This window comes from Protopterus annectens, chromosome 7.part0 (genome assembly GCF_019279795.1).
Source record: "Protopterus annectens isolate FY-2018-M chromosome 7.part0, PAN1.0, whole genome shotgun sequence".
Classification (NCBI taxonomy): Eukaryota; Metazoa; Chordata; order Ceratodontiformes; family Protopteridae; genus Protopterus; species Protopterus annectens.
Window position 1 is genome coordinate 313580491 of NC_056739.1, and position 21106 is coordinate 313601596.

Sequence of the window (21106 nt, forward strand, 5' to 3'; positions counted from 1 at the left end):
TCTACTCGACACTCATTAGACCCATTATAGAGCACAATGCCCCTTTTGGAATGTACCTCACAAGACATCTGCAGCAGCTGGAAAGGCCACAGAAGTACCTCACAAAGAGGATTACTGGCCTCAAACAGATGCCCTACACTGATGGTCTCAAAAAACTCCAGCTTTACTCCGTAGCATATCACATACTCTGAGGTGATCTCTGCCTAACATATAAAGCTATGCCAAACCCAGAGCTGTTGGACATGCTACACCAAAAGAAATCCCAATCCCTGCAAGCTACATGCTTTAGGGACCTAAACCTTGTCACCACAATAAACAGGACATGCTGGAGGGATAGATTCCTGTCCCAGAGACTTCCCATACTCTGGAACAAACTACCTATCTATATGAAACAAAGCTCCTCATTAGCACTCTTCAAGAAAAATCTTGATGATTGGATGGGAAATAGGAAATACACCCTGGGGATCACTTCTGTGCCTCTGCTCGACAGGGGCACAGGAAAATAACTTTATTGGGTGGCATAAGCTAGGGAACCTTGTTGGCTATGCTTACTTAGGCCCTTGGGCCAATAGCCTAGTACCTACCTATGAAAACATTTTGAGATTTTGAGCCCCCCCCCCCAATCCACTCAATGCTATTGTATACAAAACAGTATTCGGAGTCGACTTTCGTAGAACTGTACCATACCTCATCAGTGGCATTTCTTTGTTAAACTGGCAAATGAGACTAAAAAAGTAAATTTGAGTGGATGGAGTCTTTGCTGACTGATTCTGGTGCTGAAAATATGATTAGCTTTTTCTCAGGAAGCAGGGTGGGCATTTAGGTTTCTTGATCTTTTACTGCTTAAATGAATCTCATTTGAACAGGAATAGCAGATTAAATTTCACAGATGCATTTTCATACAACACCCCAACATGATAGTCTATAGTTGCCAATGCTGAGTATAAGCTATATTTTTTAATATAGCAGATTTGCACATGGTTGTCTAAGCTTGACTGAACTGGCTTAATCAGTTATGACCAACTGACCACGTTCCACCACTTGCTGGCAGTAGGGTAGAATGTTTGAGGACACTGTGTGCATCAACAGTGAGAGGCAAAAGCTTTGACCTGAGAAGATTTGGTAGACCATCAGTGTGTGAGAGAGTATGGTAAGGTACTGAATGGTAGCACATGTATGCTTGGCACATTAGCCACAGGGGAGGCCCAGTGGTGACAAGACGATAGAAACGGGGTGACCGCTAGTAAAGGCATTGTGAGGAAGTTGTTTTGTATGCTGTGTGTCTCACGGCAGCTTATTGAAGACATTAAATGCCAGAGGTTGAGGTTGCGTTTGGGTTATTCTTTTTGCTTCTCAATGACCAGGTTCTGCAAAGAACCCTTTCTCTGCAGAAGCTACAAAGAAGAAAACTTGAGTATCTGCAAGAACTTGGCCAGCAGGAGGGAGACTATAGCAGTATCCTGAATATTAAATACTTGCTTTACATAATAATTGGCCATAATGCAGAACTGCAGTACCAAACAACCTAGATGAATGCAGCAGAGAGAATAACTAGATTCTAGAATGCCTTTTCCATTTTGTCCTGTATAACCATATTAACTTGTCAGGTGCCTTTGCATACACGTGGTATCTATTTTTCAAATGGTCCTGCTGTACCACGTCAGGTGCCTTTGCATACACGTGGTATCTATTTTTCTAATGGTCCTGCTGTGCCACATTTTGCAAAGGGTGGTGTGGATGTCATTCCATAAACACTTAATGATACTGGTTAGTAATATAGCACATTGGAAAGAGTGGAATAAAGGAGATGGTCAGACAATGCACACTAATGTAATATTATGTACTAGTTAATTTCTCTGGAGGGTTTAGCGTGATTCTTCATACTCAAATGTTTGACAGTTTATGAATATGAGAAACTAAAAGCATCATGTTAAGATGTATGGAGGATCACTTAAAATGATTTCATTATGGAGTTCAAATGGAAAAATTGCAATGTATTCACAAAGCTTTTATAGCTGATAATTTGAAGTGGACCTATTCTACTTAGAAAGAAAACATCTGTTGCAAAGTGACTTTGAAGGCTGCTGATTGTGAATAACCTTTGTGGAAGGAAGCAGGTGAGAAGTCAGTCTGTAACATGCACTTGTATAGTTAATGCTGTGATATGAAGTATTGTTACAAATGGGCCAGAAATGCAAATAGTAATACCATTCATCACTTTATAAAACAGATCTTTGAAGGAAAAGCATTTATTCTTTTTGTTTTCTTTCCCAGTGAGAATGTAAAGGGAGAATGCAGTAAAACATCAGAGAAAATAAAAATGTTGTCCCAAAAAACAAAGTTCTTCTGGAGTGTCACAGACAAAGTCATTAAGCTGTAAGTGCTAATAAATTGTATCAAATTGTTTATAACAAGTTAGCCAACTGCTACTGAAGATGTAGAAATCGGATGTGAAGTATCTTGGGGATTAGACATGGGGGGTTAATAAAGCACTGTACAGACAGCACCTGTCATAATCTACACTGAGACTGTAGTTGTGTCAGTATTTAAAGTATGATGCTTACTGTCCTGATACACATCGGAGACTAAATGAATCCATTTGTGAGTTTGGCTGCCAAAGTCCAGTGCTTGTGATGTATTACTACTGCAGGGACTGGATATTAGCAATTAGTGAGAAATTTGGTGTGATGTCAGAATTCATCATTTAAACCTGAAAAATGCTACTGAATGGGTGATGGACTTTACATCAGTCAGGGAATATTGAACAAAAATGTGCGTGATCTTCAATTGTTAAACATGTACAGTGCCAGGAATTCATAGCTGAATGTTAGACCTAGAAGTTTTATACACATGGCTGGCTAAAATGTTGAAACTAGATGGAGCTAAGAATGACGGTGCATGATAAAACAACTGTGTTTAGGAAATAACTAGGTATATAGTGGACATGAATATAATAGAGAGATGAAAATCCAAATTGCATATGGATGTCCCTATTCGGATGGCAGATGTGGACATATTTTAGGGGCACTAACTACATGGAACTTTGGTATTTGCAGATTGTATCATCATTGTGGATGAGTGTGTTATTTAGAAATGACCAGCAGGACAGTGAATCTGTGTTGGGTTTGCATTTCAGCAACTTCATGGAAACTGGACACCATACTCGTAGTTAACTTGGATGGAGTTTTGAGATCAGTGACTGGGAGGGGGAATATTTGGAAGGAGTGGGTGATCAGCAACAGCATGGTATGTTGGGTTCTAATACTAGGGCATGGTCTTGAAATTGACTGAAAAAATGAAGGCCATCTGTCCATTTCCATCCCATTGCACACAGAAGGCTCGGTATAGATTCACATGGACGAAGTCTGATGGATGTCTAGAGGTGGTTTGTTCTTGAGCTGAAGTCATTCTGCATGAAAGGCCCATTTCTTCTGCAGTCGATGCTTATATTTGGGCAGACTACTAGCCCTTGTGTTTGTACCTTTTGCATTGTAGAACATACATTGCTTCAGGCAGCAGTGTATCAAACAAGCCCTTCAAAACTTATTGCAAGTCTCCCCTAAAAAAGTTTGTTTGCAAACACTAATAGTTTCACAGAACTTGTGCATCTCCCTGCTGAACAAGTCTAACCAGTTAGCATTCAAGTATTTCACAGAAATATAGCACTATAACAAAAAGTGAAACTTCACTATAACATTTAAGCTCTACTGATTAAGCTATTCTATTCATGAAACTGTTTTCTATATACATAATCTAATATTTCTGATTATCTGCACTGGCATAACGGTGAGTCTTTATCTCACAGGCTGGGTTGAGGCTTGAAGTCTCATCTCTGAGGACAACTAGCTAGGCTTAAAATGGCCCACAAGGACAGCTAGCCTAGTACTTACCTAAGAACCTATAGTACAAAATATTTTTTCAGACTATATGTAATATTTCAGTTAATGTTTGCTTTCTTATAGCTAGTCATATTTTAAAACATTTTGTTCACATTATTTTAAATCCATTACTTCTGATTAAGTATTTTGACTACTTATGGCTGATGTGTGGATTTTCAGTGTCACACCTTTCAATGCTTGGTCATGTAGCCAGATTTAACCCTTAATTTTCTGTAAATTAAGCCTTAAACTAAGAGAGTGTGGGAAATTATCTTCCGTATGCTAAGAGAGAACCCTTTATTTTCTCTCATATCTCCCTCCTTGCTCTCCTTGGATGTCCATCCTTCAACAGAAACCTTTCACACATTCTGTGGATCTCTGATGGCTCTTGATCTTTAGTATCCACTTAGACCTCTAACCAAGTGGATTGTTAGTGATGCATGATGTTTATAGCATTCACTATCTCCATGAAAAAAAATCCTATTTAACCTTTCCATTGCCCTATTAACTGTGCTGATTCAACACCTCTGAAACTAGCTTTATTTATGGAGTTCCACACTTGTAACCAGAAATGTTTGGATCATTGCTGGTCTTAGATTTCCAGTAGTCCCTTTTTCCACTGCCCTTTACCAGTCCCACCAACACTTTTTTTCCCAGTAGCACTCCAGTCCAGATTCTGACCCAGACCTTTCCAAATTTCTCCAGCAACATCAATGTGTTGCTATTGAAATTGTCATCAGTGTGTTAATAAAGCACGCTAGGCTGTGTGTACAGAGTGACAAATGTGACCACTTTATCTGCCTAAATGCCATGTTAGTAAACTGGGATTAAAAGGTAGAATAGTTCATGGGGGACATAACACTTTCATAGGCATGTTGTGCCATTTAAATTTTTGCTTAAATCTGTTGCTTTCTAGTGCATTTTCTTTTCAGAAAAAACAAACCAAGGTTGAGTAGTATCTGGTGCCTACTGACTTGTGGCTGTTCTGTGCCTCTGTAGGGACATCAGCCTTTCCCTTAGAGTTTTAACTCCTTACACTTGGCTTCCCCTAATAGCCAAACTATAGTAGAAGATTAACAGCATTTCTGAATGGTTTATATGGGAGAATACTTACTGGGCGGTTACCCTGGATGGGACAAGAGAGAATAGATATATTGGTGAATATGGACAGTAATGGGAGATGACAGAGTGGATCATAGATGGTTCTGGAAAACACCAACTGTGATATCTAATTGGAAGTTAGGCCACAGGTTTCTAAAGGGTGTAATTATCACAGGTAGTCTAAACAGGTGGGTGATGCTTTCATTGCAAGCCTTCTGCTGATTGCTGGATAGGAGAAACTTGCCATGTTGTGGTGCTTTTTCCTTAAAAAAGGTACGCAAGGATGGAGGACCTCTGTATTAAATTCCACAAGATATGGCTGAACAGTTTTTTTGCTACAACTAAGTACTTTCTACCATAGATCACAAACAGGCATGGTTAAAACCCAAGAAAAAGTAGTAAGCCATAAAAGTGTTATGGTAAATAATATTGTAAAGACAGAATGGCTAGCTATACAAATATAATATTTATTTGAATTTACAGCTCATGGGGGGGGGGGGTGATCAAATATTTTCTAACATGATCCCAAAATAGTAAAACAAATATAACCCTGTTATACCTTAAAAGACATTGGGTAGACTGAGGCACACAGGGTATGGTAAAATCTTAATACATCAGATACTGTTCACACGAAAAGTACATGTACGTGAGCTTATCATTGTTCACTTAGTAAAGAAGAAGAGCTGCATATTTTTCCCATCCTGGGCTCTGTTTACCATCTTAAATAAACTTTTGTACTTGAGATAACTTCATTAGGATAAGTTATAGAATATGCCTGTCTGACATCTTTGATATTTCACATAGCTATTTACTGTCCTAGTTTCATTTAGTAACACAGCTATAGAATTTGCTTTTAGAAAGCAAGAAACATATTCCAGCTACTTGCTGTCTATTAAAATAACAGGAAAAGAATGTAATGTTCCATTTGAAACTGCTAGTGTCTTGACACGCATAAGTATTCAGAATTAGAATATATAAAAGAAAGAACTTACATTCACTGTATGTGTGTGTGTGTGTGTGTGTGTGTGTGTGTGTGTGTGTGTATATATATATATATATATATATATAAATAAATAAAATATATAATATGGGTCTACTTCAGTAGACTGACTGCTCACTTACACAACACCCAGTTGCCCGAGACGACAGGACTGACACCTCCAGAAGACCCACTATTCATGCGAGGTAAGTAACCGCTTGGCCATCCTGTTGAATTTTGACCCTTACCCCCGCAGTAGTGTGTTCTCGGAGTTGGTATATTTAGTTGGGGGGTGTGGGGGTAGTGGGTTTAGTCTTGCTTAGTTTAGTTAATTTAATCCGGATGGCCAAGCAGTTACTTACCTCGCGTGAATCGTCTGTCTTCTGAAGGTGTTAGTCTTGTCACGGGCAACTGGGTGTCAAGTAAGTGAGCGTTTGGTCTAGCGAATTAGATCCATTTTTATATATTTAGTTATATATATATATATATATATATATGCACACACACACACACCATTTTATTACAGTTGTCAAACAAATATGTTGCAGGGTATCTATTTTGTAGAAATCATTATGAAACAAACAATGGCAAACAGTTAAGTACTTTCTTTTTAATTAAAGAATATACTAAAACCATAAGAAAAATTGCAGCTGCTATAACAGTCAAGTTCTACAAAATACTAGTTCCTGTATTTCAAAACACATTTCTTAACCAGTCAAATAATGTCCACTGTTTCAGTTCTGGTTAGAGTTTAGCAGTGTCATTCATGTAATCTGCTAATTTTTTGTTTTCATCGTGAAAATCGAAAAGATGAGAGCAATAGCGCTTATGTAAGAGTCTACAACCCCTTCTTTAGATGATCTAATTAAGTCAAGGGGGTAGATGATTTTGCAGCACCATGGCCCTCATTTCAGTCATTTTCCTGTGAGCCATACGAATATGTTGAGCAATTTTATTAACCAATTCATATGGGTGTACTGATATTTTTTTTCAGTCGGTCAGTTAGAGGACACCAAAAATACTGGATGGCTGGGGTGATGTAGCCTATGTAGCAGCACTCAGACCAGCTTATGGAAAGACCAGGATAAGCACAATCTCCACAAATGAAATGAGTAATTAAGCATGCCCATATTTTGTCCCCAGCTGTAAAATTTCAGATCAGTTCATTTAAAACATGTGCATGTGAGTCACATTACATCTACTGTAACCTACATGAACTGTGCCTTGTTTTACATAGCAGGTATTTCCTGGTGTAGATTCTGCTAGTTGAAAATTGAAGATGATGAAACATTATGCCAAGTTAGTTTTTCCTCAGACAACAACTTTTCAGAAGCGCTAGAACCAGAATCTTAGGAATGTCTCCTCTGGAGTGCACAGACCCAGCGGTTGTGATTTTAAGATTTATTGCATATTGATGTAGTACTTGCAGACAGGTCTTTGACTCAGCTGAAGGATGAGGTGGGATCATCAGGAATGATGCCATCAAAAGCAGGAAGGGCCTCATCCTTCATCCCCATGGATAGCAGGCAGGTCTCCTTACAGTAAGAAGCAGGGATCTAAGTTAGAAAGCCATTACACTGAACAGCAGTATGAGTTGTAAGAAGAGTAAGATATGTCTCCTTTCCACCTAGACTCCAGAGAAGATTTTTGCTGAAACACTAACACAGATCCAATCCCCATGCTGCAGATTATGGCAGGGTTGAGCTGAAGGTTTTAAAGATAGATAGAATATTAGAACATGAAAGGGATATAGAAAATTTGAAACAATCTAATGCCCTAGCAAATCATATTTTAAATACAAACAGTACTCACTGCTTCAAATTTTTGGTTTTACAACAAGTATTAAGGACAAATACAGGTGGGGACATAGCAAATTATACGGAAGAGTTAGAACAGAAATGGATTATCAAGCTGAATGCAGATAGATATCTGGGCTTGAATGGCTGTACTTCACTAGTCCCTTGCCTTAAAGCAAGACGTCTTAAACATTAATTTCTAGGTTTTAATGTGGTACTATGGTTCATCAAGCTTTTGTATTTACTTATATATATATTTAAGATTTTATATAGGACATTTTTATATTATATATATTTTTTATACTTTTACATATATTATGGTCAATAATGATGTTTTTTATAGAGAGACATGTACTTTAAGGTTGGTTTTAAATACACAGTTTGCATAAGCTTGTACTAATAGTTTTAATAGTTAAATTATTTGACTGTATTGCTTTAAATAGTTGAAACCACACTGATTGCTTAAGTATTTATCCAAGCATGGTCTGCATTAACATTGTCTGATGAAGCAACACTGAGTTGTGAAAGCGCTCACCTACTGTTCTTTTCTAAATAAAGTTACTGTGGATAGTTTCAGTGTGTAACTTTGGTGCCTCATTCTATTGTTATTGAGCTGAAGGTTGAAGAAGGGCTTCCCAAGTCCTTTGGTGCAGTCTCTCTAAAACAGACCAGTTTTGAATACTAATTTAAAAGTGCATCATCAATTTCAGATCCACATTTTGAGCAGGTGGAGCAGATGGCATTTTTGTGGGATGGCCCATAAGAATTTCATGAGGACCAGGTTTTCTGTTTGCGTTTACTGCTGCCTTTATACTCTTGAGAACCAAAAGCCATGCATCAGGCCACTTTAGACCAGTCCCTTCATGTTTTTCCCAGCTTTATCGTAATGGTTCTATTAATGTGTTCAATCAAAACTAGGTGAGTGTGGATAGTGGAGTTGCAAATTTAGGTTAAAAACCTGAAATTTTCTTTATAATCTTAGCAGGGAAATGTGTGCCCTGTCAGAATTAAGTGTGAAGTACCCCCAAATCTTGATATAAATGCTTTCAAAAACTTTATAGCTACAGTTTCAGCATAATTTTTAACACATGGATAAGCTTCTACCCAGGATGAAAACATGCAGAATGCGACTAGGACATTCTTGAAATTGCCACATTGCTTCAGCTGAAGATTTACAATTGGTCTTCAAGGGGACAGTAGAGTGGAAAGTTAAGTTTCAATGCTTGGATACATTATAAGAGACAAATTTCACAACTCTTGAAACAAAGAATGAGAAGATGGAGCAAACCAGTAGCAATTTAGTAAATTTGTTAAACCTTTTTTCGCTATATGATTCAGCAAATGAAACAATCTTTCCATCCAAGGCAGTGTGGACTGAGGTGCCACAATATGTCCATCAGGATGCTGCCATACCAAATTAGACTTCATGCATCCTAATTTGATGTATTTTTTCTCTCCTTTTCTGATGTCTCATCCTGCAGAGTAATTAATGTATCATAATTAAGTACACTGTTAGTGTTTCAGATACTGTCATTATAGAGATCAGATGACTGTTTAACCCAGGAGGTTGTTTTGTTGCTTTATCAAGCCAGATTGTTAGCTCTTGACAGCATGTCACTTCCGTTACTATTTGCTTTCACCTGCACTACAAATACCTGCTTGGGCAGCAGAAGGTCATGTAGTAGAAATTTATTTCCATTTTTAATTTCTGTGCCTGCTGATGTCAGAAACCCATATTGTCTTCATAGTTCTCTAAAGTCATGCACCACTCCAAATGCATATTTGCTGTCCATATAAATGTTCGCCACTCTAACCCTAGCAAATTTCCTTGCCTTAGCAAGTGCAACTAATTCAGCCACTCGAGCTGAAATAACTCCTTCACGTTGTTCTTGTATTATCATATCATTTTCAGTACATATTGCAACTCCAGCAACCAAATATCCTTGTTTATTCCTGTCACAAGTTCCTTCCACAAAAAGCTCTAATTCAGCATTTTGAATCATGACATCAGTCAGGTCCTTCCTAGGAGAAAGCAAATGATTAGTAATAATAATGCAATCATGTAATTCTCCCTTCTCCTGCAGGTGGCAGCAGATATGCAGGATTCAAAGCTGGACACGGAACCATTTTAACAGTCTGGTTGGAAACCAGCTACAATTCATTTTGTCAGCCTTGGAGAGGAAATGGTACATTTTTGTTTTTAGTAGAAGGGTAGCCACTGCATGGGGAACTGAAATTGTAAGTTCATGTCCGAGGATGATTAGACCAGTGTGTTCTACCATCAGGCGAGCTAAAGCAACTGCTTTTAGACAAACTGGTAGTCCTTTTCCCACTGGATTCAGTGCCATACTGTAATAAGCCAAAGGTATGTGATTTTCCCCGTGCTTTTGTATAAGCACTCCTGATACAAACCCACCTTTCTCATTATAGAAGAGTAGGAATGGCTTTCTCTAATCTGGTAAAGCTAAAGCGGGAGTATTTACTGACACCTTATGTCCTTCCTCCGCTAACTTTGGCCACAGGATACTATTTTCCTGTTAATGCTGCAGAGTGTCTGATGCTAGAAGTAAATCATCTCCATATTGCACTAATACAGATTGGTAGGGAAGCTATAGATCCTCCCAAGTGCATCTAAGATTTGTGAAAATATGGATAGAGAATTCAGTATATTCCTGAAGTACCTTTGTCCAAGTGTACTGTTGTCCTATATATGCGAAAGCAAACAAATACTGACTGTCAGGGTGTATAGGTATAGAAAAAAAAGCTGAGTACAAATCTGTGAGAGAGAAATAAGTAGTCAGTGGTGGCATACAGCTAAGAGTAGTTGCTGGGATAAGGACAGCTGGACAAGAAAGTACTGCCTAATTTACAGCTCTCACATCCTGCACAACCCTGTAAGTATTCTGACCAGGATTTTTAATCGTTAAGTATTGGAGTGTTACAACAGCTTCTAGTAGCTCTGATTACTCCCTGCATTGGATGTATGGGAGTGTTGCAACAGCTTCTAATAGCGCTGATTACTCCCTGCGTTTGAAAGTATGGGAGTGTTGCAACAGCTTCTAGTAGCACTGATTACTCTCTGCATCGGAAAGTATGGGAGTGTTGCAACAGCTTCTAGTAGTGCTGATTACTCCCTGCATCGGAAGTATGGGAGTGTTGCAACAGCTTCTAGCAGTGCTGATTACTCCCTGCATCAGACGTATGGGAGTGTTACAACAGCTTCTAGCAGTGCTGATTACTCCCTGCATCAGACGTATGGGAGTGTTACAACAGCTTCTAGTAGTGCTGATTACTCCCTGCATCAGACGTATGGGAGTGTTACAACAGCTTATAGTAGTGCTGATTACTCCCTGCATCAGACGTACGGGAGTGTTACAACAGATTCTAGTAGTGCTGATTACTCCCTGCATCAAACGTACGGGAGTGTTACAACAGCTTATAGTAGTGCTGATTACTCCCTGCATCAGACGTATGGGAGTGTTACAACAGCTTCTAGCAGTGCTGATTACTCCCTGGATCGGAAGTATGGGAGTGTTGCAACAGCTTCTAGTAGTGCTGATTACTCCCTGCATCGGAAGTATGGGAGTGTTGCAACAGCTTCTAGCAGTGTTGATTACTCCCTGCTGTAAAAGACTGAATAACAGGTTGTATTTCCTTCTGCTTCTGGCTTCAGAGGATATTGTGATACTCTGGGAAGGAGTCTATATTTATACTGATTCTGCAGATTTTAGCTGTCCTACCTCATGAGAATGCTTTCCCCATATATGTCTGAGTAGCTTTTGCAGTAATTCCTCATCTGCATGAATCTGTGATGCTTGTTTCATCTTTAGTATTTAATATTGCTAAAACATTCCCCCCCTCTGCCATCCAAATACACTCCCTTAGGGGTAGAATAGATGGTACACCCCAGTTCACTTAACATTATCCCTTCTCGTTAAATTTACTGGAGCTGTGGTACTTATAAATGCATGCTTCTCTTCTATTGGTCCCAAGAACACAGGTATAGGCTGTGACACCAGAAAAACAGAACATTGGTCACCCCAACTGCTTTATCTTTCACTTTAGATAAAGGTACTTCTCTAGTTGAACGAAGTACAGACCTAGTGGCAACCTGTATCAATTCAAGTGGGACTTCCTTCTTTCCTGCACTTAACATAAAGTCCCTTTTAATAAATTTGTACTAAAGTATTTAGGCTTACCTCTTTTCCCTCACCTGAGTGTTGTTTATATGGAATTTTCTGACTTCTCTGAGTCTGTATTAATGGTGGTGAGGGGACCATTATGGTACCCCAGGTGCTCCAATTTTCCTGTTTCTCTGTCTGTAAGGAGATTCTCCTCTCCAATGCCAAGTCCTACCACAGTTAAAACAGATTTCATGGTCAGGGAATGGAGAAGGACCAGTTGTCTGAACCTGCCTCTCTCCCCCCTGGTGTTCTGCTGTGTGCTTTATTACTCAGAAACCTTCCTGTACCTCTTCCCTTATTTCCCCTCCTTTCATATCTTCTGCTTTGCACATTAATAAACTTTTCTTCTGCTTCCCTTTTTCTGTTTGTTCTCAGTGCAATGTACATGCTTAAGTTACTTTTCTAGCATTTCTCCTTACCAATTAAGGACCATCTATTTGAGGGCAGCCTGAATATGAGGTTGCAAACCCTGTACAAAAGCAGAGTCCACTGCTGCTGCTGTTTCTGCCTGAAATCCTGCAAGACCAGGGTAACTTTAAATAATTTGAGCCTGTTAAAGTAATCTCCCAGAGATTCACCTTTATTTTGCTTACAGCCAATTATTTTTGTCCAGTCTGCCTCCTTAAGGCATAGCTTACTGATTGCTTCTAACAGTGCTTCCATTGCTTCTTTAGGCCCTTCTTACTCATTCCCTCTTATCCTTGATTTGGACCTGTCCCCTACTTCTTTAGCCAGTTATCCATACATTTTAAGAGTAACTGCTACTACTTTTAGTATCTCATGCAGATCTACCAGACTTGGGTCATAGCATTCAATAATAGTATGCATCTCTTCCCTAAATTTCAAAAGGTCTTATTTCCAGAAAATCTTTAACTATGTAGTGCAAGTATGTTATGGTCCAAAGACAGTGGACAACAACTGTTTTCCATCCTTCTTCCTGTTGGAATTGGGCTAAGGGTGCTCGTGTTATAACTTTTTTCTTCACTAGTTACAGTGCTAGTTCCCTCTTCAGTTTCATATTCCTCCTGTTTTGCTTTAGAGCATGTGAAGCGAGTATGATCAGTGTTACTGTATCACATTTTTTCACTCTCTTCCCTCCTTTTTGCCCTGTTCCTTTGGAATGCTTCTATCAGCACAAAGGGCAGTAGGAGGTGGACAAGTGTCAACTTCAGAAAAAGGAGGTGGAGGGGACAAAGATAGATTTATTTTTTTATTTATTTTTATTTTACATTTGTTAACCGGGCTAGTCCAGCTGGATACATGTCCATTTTCAGTGGAGGCCCGAGGAGAAAAGCTCCGCTACTGTACTAAATAAACATATTAAAAAAGACTAGTATATTTTTAAAATAATTAGAATTAAGCTAAAGTAAAATGAAACATAAAATTGACCAAGGTATGATAGAGGAAACATACAAATTGAAACTACTGCATTTAAGTATGGCATAAAGCTACATTTCTAGCATGGACATAGATTAAGTTAATGTTACATACACAGTTGCAATATAAGGAAGGTTAAAGAATAAGTTATTTTTGTGAGTGAAAAAGAGCAGTCAAGCTAGGAAAGGAGGTTAATTTGCTAGAGAGAGGGAGTGAGAAAAACAGGGTTTAGAGGGAAAAGATAGTGTGGGAATAAAGGAAAGGAAAAGAAAGAAGAAGAAAATGATTAGTCAGGGGTATGGCAAGAGCATAGCCAGTGGTTTGAAAGGAATAGTTTTAGGTTAGTTTTGAATAGTGGGAGAGATGTAAGGGAAGTAAGTACATTTGGTAGTTGGTTCCATATTTTACCCACTGAGTTGGAAAATAAGGTGTCACCTGCTAAGTTTTTAGATGATGTAGTATGTATCAATATTTTGTTGGATGAGTGTAGGCTGCTCAGATTGTTGTAGGGCTTAATTAGGGTGGAGAGCATATAGATCATATGTAGATGCATCGTGGCCAGTTAATTCCAGATATTACTGGATAAAGAGATCCCATACTGCTTTTTTATTTCCATTGTTTTCAGACCTTTTACTTCTTGCAACAGTTTCTGGTTAGTCTTTTAACCCATATACTGCTGATTGGTATAGTGAAGCCTTTAAGAGACAAATCAGTAAAGGCATCCCACTGAGCTGTCTTTGTTTTGGTTCCTTTTTTTCTCCAAAGTTTGTCTTGAAATAATTTTAGTGTGATCCAAAGTCCCAGTTTGTGTAAATTGGAAATCAGAGTGTGAAAAGCCGAGTCTTCTTTTTTAAAGTCATACCACTTAGCTAAACACCTGCAACTTAATGCCCCATAATGATTATACGTAAAGCATGCTGGAGTACACTTGGGAGGGGCAGGGATTTTGCTTCTCTTGCTTCACATTATTGTCCACTCTCATAAACACACAGGTAAGGCAAAGTCCTCTCCAGCTTATAGCCACGACCACCATGCTATGAATTTATCTCAATGCAAGCAGGAGTAACACTGTACTTGCATGCTTTAAACTTTGACTATGTGTATATTAATTCTTCCTTTTTTTTTTTTGCAGATAAGGTAGTACATAATCCATAAATTCTGATATCTCTTTACCTAAAGCATTTGTACAGCCAAATAAAAACGGCAGCCTGAGAGTCAAAGTACAAAAGAAACCTAAGGTGCATGTTAAAATACTTACTTGTCTGGGCGTCCCTTTTTCTATAGGAAACTTTCTGTAATTAGGACCACTAGCTGCTGCTGAGACCTCTGGTTCAAATCGGCGTCATGGCACCATCTAGTAAAGTTATTGTTCCAAAGACAGACAATAATATCTGGCTGTGCAAGTATATTTATTCAAAATCACAGCTCATGAGGGGGATCAATGATTTTCTGACATGATCCCAAAGTAGTAAAACAAAGCAACCCTTTTATAACTTAAAAGACATTTGGCAGAATATGAGGCCGTACTACGGTGTGGATAAGGGAAAATTCCTTTTTCGCCACTGTAGTGCGGTCTCGGAGGGAGAATATTAAAGTGGGGGGGGTGCAGGGGGGCTGCTAAAACTTTAATTAATTTTTTTTTAACACGCTTTAACGAAAGCGCTTTTTCGATAAAAGTGCTTTCATTAAAGTGTGTTCGGTTGTTATGGATTCGGACATTTGCTCATTTGAGCAAACGTATTAGACCCTAGAGCTATATATATATATATATGTGTGTGTGTGTGTGTGTGTGTGTGTGTGTGTGTGTGTGTGTGTGTGTGTGTGAGCATGTCATTGTTCTGTTAGTAAATAAGTAGAGCTTCATCTGATTCACATCTTGGGTTGGGTTTAGCATCTCACAATGAACTTATGTACTTGAGAAAACTTAATTAGGATACATTATGGCTCTGTTGACATCTTTATTATACTTCCATAGCTGTTTACTCCCTTAGTTTGATTTAGCAACACAGCTGTAGAATTTGCCTTTAGAAAACAAGAAACGTATGCCAGCTACTTTGCTATCTGTTACAATAACAGGAAAGGAATGTAACATTCCATCTCAAACTGTAGTTAGTGCCTTGACATACATATCTAAGTATTCAGAATTAGAGTATATAAAAAAAGAACATTCACTATTTTTTTTTTTTAATTTTTTCCCATTGCATGTGGATCCTTATGTTACAAATGAATCTTAAATGGCTAAAGTTCAGAAGATTGAAACCGACATTTTGAAAACTATAAAGTCAAATTCAGAAGACTGAAATACTAGTTTTATAAATGACAGAGAAAATGTGAACATAGCACAATGAATGAAAGCAGTGTTCTTAAGAGAGGCAAGCCACTGCATCCTGTGTGTGGGGTTGTGCCCCTATAGCCCTATATAAATATATTCTAAATGCAACATTGCATGAATGCAGGGATAAGGAATACAAATCATGTTACTTGAAAGCTAGATACTGTGTAGCAGAGCAGGGTTATGCAACCTTGGATTTTGGATATCTGTTTAGGTGTGTGTGAACTTGGGGATGAAGTAAGCTTCTTCCTTCCCTTGCAAAAAGCTTCTTCCTCCCTCCCCTTACAAAAACTTCGTATTGTTGCATGTGGTATGTAAAGTTTGCGCATACATGCCGTCTTTCAAGATGTTGAGCTTTCAATCTTTTGTAGCCTTTGGGATTCTGTTTTCAGTCTTGTGATCTTCAGTCATTTAATGCTTAATGTTCTTAACAGGGTACACAGGAACAGAAAGTATTTTATTTTCTGCCCACAAAGTACATCTACTCTGGAGTGACTTTTTATTGTTTTCTGACCCTGATTTTCTAAATGACTTGCAGTTATTTGATTTCCATGCAAGGTCCCACCTTCTCAAAGCTCCATGCCAGTATACTAATGAAAGGAGATGAATCCGTCATAAGGAAAGATAAAAAAAAATAATAATGATTTGGCAAATAGTTGTCAGACTGTGTGAGAATTTTTGGAACATTTTAACTATGGTGCTAGATTTTTCTCCTCTCCCCTGAAACATTTAAAATATCAGTTTTGTTTCACATAACAGTAGTTAGGTTGATGAATTTTCAGTTCGTGTTCTTGCTTCACTTCAGTAAATGGTGTATTGTAACTGGCATCTACATGGTTTGAGTAAATCTGCTGAATACAAGAGGTTATGTAACACAAAACAGTGACAACCTATCTGCTGATTATATTATATGGCCTAAACTCGCAGATACCAAAACCAGTAAGATTATTGCATGTTTTTGCCATATATAAATGTGATATTGTAGACAAATTTGTTTACAAGTATCCTGCATTACTTTTAGTAAAGCTTTAAAATACCCTTCTTAGTATCGTATTAAGTTTATCATAGCTGATACCTTTGTCCACATCATTTGCAGTATGTTTTGTTAGGGAAGCAAAGTATAGAATGTTTAAGCAAGATTAGAAATGTTAATTTTTCCTCTACTCTTAACAGCATTCATTCAAGCTAGAAAACAACTAAGCACCATGAATTAAATGAAGGTTATAACTGTGCTGCAAACTGGAAAAATTGGAGTAATTTAAAAGTAAAGGTAGCAACTGGAAGTAATGGGAGATTTTTCTAAGAGTTGTGGGTATGGTGTTAAATTGGAGCTTGAGGAGGAATTAGGTGGAAAGGGAACCAAGCTGATCCAACTTGGTGGTCTCTAGCAGAACGTTAATGAAATCATATGGTGGGAGGTGATGCTTTGAGATGTGCTTTGCTATGTGACACCTGCTGTGGTATCATCAGCAAGTGGAGAAGGTGGTATATGGTACGAGATACTGTCTTTAGCTACACACTAAGAAAAATTATCTTGTTTAGGAAGATGGTTTTAGGAGTTCAAGGCATCTTCAAACAAATTACTGGAGCCACCACAATGGTAAAGAATCTTTAATTATAAAAACAGAACGAGCGCTTTCACGCACCTAAAAAGTGCGCTTCATCAGGTTACAACAATTCATAAAATACTACTGTTTTTATACATATCCACGCCCCAGTTAATAAGCCTTAGTGGCGGGAAAACAGTTCTAATTAATCAATTTAAAAAATCAATTAGATATATCCTAGGCAACCTTAAAATCAAGGCCTGCAGTGCATATAATATTGACATATCTTACAATACAAATTCTGCCAAAGAATGTAAGCGATCGTATGTTAACTCAATAAAAACTACCTTGTTATTAAATGTTTAAAATCAGAACCTGAGTTCTATTATAAAATATTCACTGATAACATTTCTTATGTATTGAGACATTCTATGAAAGAAGCAGAAAGGGAAAAAGAAAGGGGGAAGGGGGGGAGGGGAAAGGAAAACTGGAAAAATAATAACAGAAAAAGAATAAATAACAAACAAGGTATAAAAATGGCATACTCATATTTAAATATAGTCTGTATAAATTGTAATCACTATTGTTCAGTAAGACCATCAATATATAAAAGGATATATTTATCCAAATCAATAATATGACATATTTAATAGCATGCTAAGAGCAAGAAACAAAAGAAAGTACTTTCCAAATGATAAGAGTGACCCATGAAGGAGCGGCTATTTTGTTCAGTGGTGTCATAAAAGTGTAAAACTAATTATTTTATCTAGATAATGATGTATTTTAGATAGAGAAATAAAAGGTCACAGAAGAGCTGGTCTAATATTGAGTGAGGTATTGAGGCCAGGTTCTAAATGTGCCCTAAGTGTTAAGATCCATCTCAACTCATATAGTTCTAATGTGCCTAATGTATCACCTTCCCTTTTATTAGGGTATAGAATCTGAAGGACTCTAAATCTAAAACTATGGGCTGGAAACATCTGACAGTGTCGGGCTAGTACATTATTTTCATTCATTTTCCGTATATCGTATATGTGATTGTACACCCTATCTTTAAATCTACGTGTTGTCAAGCCCACGTAAAATACATCACAACAGTCACATGTTGCTAAGTAAATTACATTGGTGGTGTTACATGTGGCATAAAAATTGGGGGTAAAATTCACACCTAGTTCCCTATTTATATAATTCTGTTCTTTTGTAATATATTTACAGATGCAACATTTATTACAAGGAAATGTTCCTTGTCTAAAGTTGGTTCTTAGATCTTTAGGTACATAAGAAACTCTTTCTTTACATAAAATCCTTTTTAAGTTGAAACAATTACTATATCTGAACCTGGGATAGTTACCTACTATGTTCATCATTTCTTTATTCATATTTAGCAGTTTCCAATTCTTAACTAAAATATCTTTAATATGTTTGACATCATTAGAATATTTGATGTCATAGTGTATTATACTTTTCTGAAATCTGGAATGATGTCCATTTGAGGGCTTGTTCATAAATCCTCTTTTAGAGGCATTCAAACTATCATTTCCATGGTTCATGATTAATTGAGTCGGATAACCTCTTTTTATAAAGCATTGTCTCTGGAAGTCCAAGAGGTGTTCTTCTTCCCTATCGGTATTACAGAGTCTAGTAACCCTCTCCATCTGATTTTTGACTACATTTGGGAAAATGTGCCTAGGATGCATACTTTCATAATGTAATATTCCATTTTTCCAACAGGGTTTCCTATATAATGATGTAAAAAACTCATTTTTATCATTTTTAACTATAGTGATGTCAAGATAGTTAATACTAACCAGGGAAGCCTCATATGTAAAGCTCAAAAAGGAGGTGGTGTTCCCCATGTAATTTACAAAATCATACAAGGAATCGATGGTACCATTCCAAAAGAGTATGATATCATCTACAAATCTCCTATAATAAATGGCATTATTAATGAAATTCTCTTCATTGAAAACGTGTGTCCTCTCCCATTCGTACACTGCTAAATTCGCATAGGCATTTGCACAGGGGGTGCCCATGGCTACCCCCCATGCCTGCCTATATATACTATCCCGATATATAAAGATATTGTTGTTTAATATTATATCGAGCAAAGTACAAATAATAAACTGCTCATCATTACTAATGTTACCACATTCATTAAGATGTTTCCTGACAGCCTCTATACCGAGTTCATTCGGTATACTCGTAAACAGACTCTTAATATCTAGAGTGACCATAAGTGTATCAGGTGTTACCCTGTCAAGTAATGATTCCTCTTTTAAATCATCTAGCAGTTTGTATGTGTTTTTCAGGATAGTAGGTATCATCTCCACTAGAGGACCAATCTTTGATTGTACATATTTTGATGCATTCTCCGTTACCCATAATTTGCCAGATACTATCGGCCGCAAGGGTGGTGGATGAATTCCTTTATGTATCTTCGGCAGCCCCTTTATTATGGGTATCAAGGGTACCTCAATGTCAAGAAACTCATATAGGGACTTATTGATACATCTAGACATTAGAAGGTCGTATAGCATGTCATGAACATTACTAATTATTGAAACAACTTCTGATTTACATATTAGAGAATAGGCAACATCATCATTAAGCATGTTATTCATCATATCATTATAAAAAACAGAGTCCATTATTACAACCCCCCCCCCCTTTATCGGCAGGTCTGAATGTCAAACTGTTGTCTTTACAAAGGGTATCTAGACTTTGTTTCTGAGCTGCATTCAAATTCACGAACAACTTTTTATGCCGCTTTTCACCAAAATACAAATAAAAATCGTGTTCACAGGCTCTCTGAAAACAGTCCACAAAGCTCGGTAAGGGTGGTATATAAGAACTCTTCCTTTTCAATTCAGCAACATTGTAGTCATGCACTGCAGTAGCTGAGTCTTTAAAAAGTAGTTTCAAAGCTACTTTTCTCGTAAATTTACGAAGTGAAATTAAAGTGTCTGATAATTCACTCCCTCGGGAGGGAATGAAAGAAAGTCCCTTATTAAGAACAGAACAGTCAATGTCAGTCAGAAGTCTAGAAGACATATTAATGAACAAAGTGTTTAGAATTTCTTCTTTCTGTTCCCCCAGTTCTCGTCGGACATCTTGCGCTTCCCTCTCCCCCTGCTTGTTGAGCGTGTTTGCGCTCGATGTTTGTACGGAAGAGGGGAGTTTAAAGCATGGGTCGCTTTATACACATTATTTGTCTGAGATGTTATTTCTTTAGATCTAGCTCCTCCAGTTGTCAAATTTAAGTTCAAACCCTGTTGATTACAGGGGAGGGAAGAGATGGTTGGCGTAATATCCCCATCAAACTGTGATAGGGTCGAAACAGCGCTATTGGATGTTTCATGAATTGGCTCAGTTCTATTAGTCGTGCTGTTCGTGCCATGAGATGCTGCACTGTTTGGATTATTTATTCCACCTGAGGCTACCGCTTCATTAAACCTCAGCCATAAGAAGATATGGCCTGTTTCAAAGTCATTACAGTCACGTTTTAGCTTTCTTAGTTTGGTTTGTTCCAGCTTATTGCTATAAAAAACTAATTGTCTCAACATATTATTTGTTCTAATCACGCAAAAGTCACTTTTATATTGAGTAATAAGTGCTTTGTGCTCACCTTCAACCTTAGTTATGAGGTTCTCCTCTATGGGCAAAAAATATTCAATAAGCAGCTTTAAATAGTTGTAGCCAAGGTCCAAGTTCAGCTGTTGCCATTTTCGTAGGAGTTCAGGATGCGCTTCCCCGTAACTCGGCATGCAGAGTACCCGCATGCCACGCAGGATGACCTTGAAGTGCAAGCACGCCTCCAAATGCTTCCTCTGCCAGATAAGTCTATGGAGTTTATACAAATCGTTTTCTAAGCTCCTTAAGGCCAAGTAAAATTCTTGTACATTCTCCATGCTG

At 37.8% G+C, this 21106-nt stretch overlaps 1 protein-coding gene across 6 annotated transcripts in view; it reads left to right on the top strand.

The window, feature by feature from the left end:
- IKBKE (inhibitor of nuclear factor kappa B kinase subunit epsilon) overlaps positions 1-21106 on the top strand; it is an 889499-nt gene that overhangs the window by 560303 nt on the left and 308090 nt on the right. For all 6 annotated transcript variants that reach the window (XM_044076852.1, XM_044076857.1, XM_044076854.1 and 3 more), the window contains one exon: positions 2275-2376. In XM_044076852.1, coding sequence (XP_043932787.1) covers positions 2275-2376 — 102 coding nt within the window. The remainder of the gene's footprint in view (positions 1-2274; positions 2377-21106) is intronic.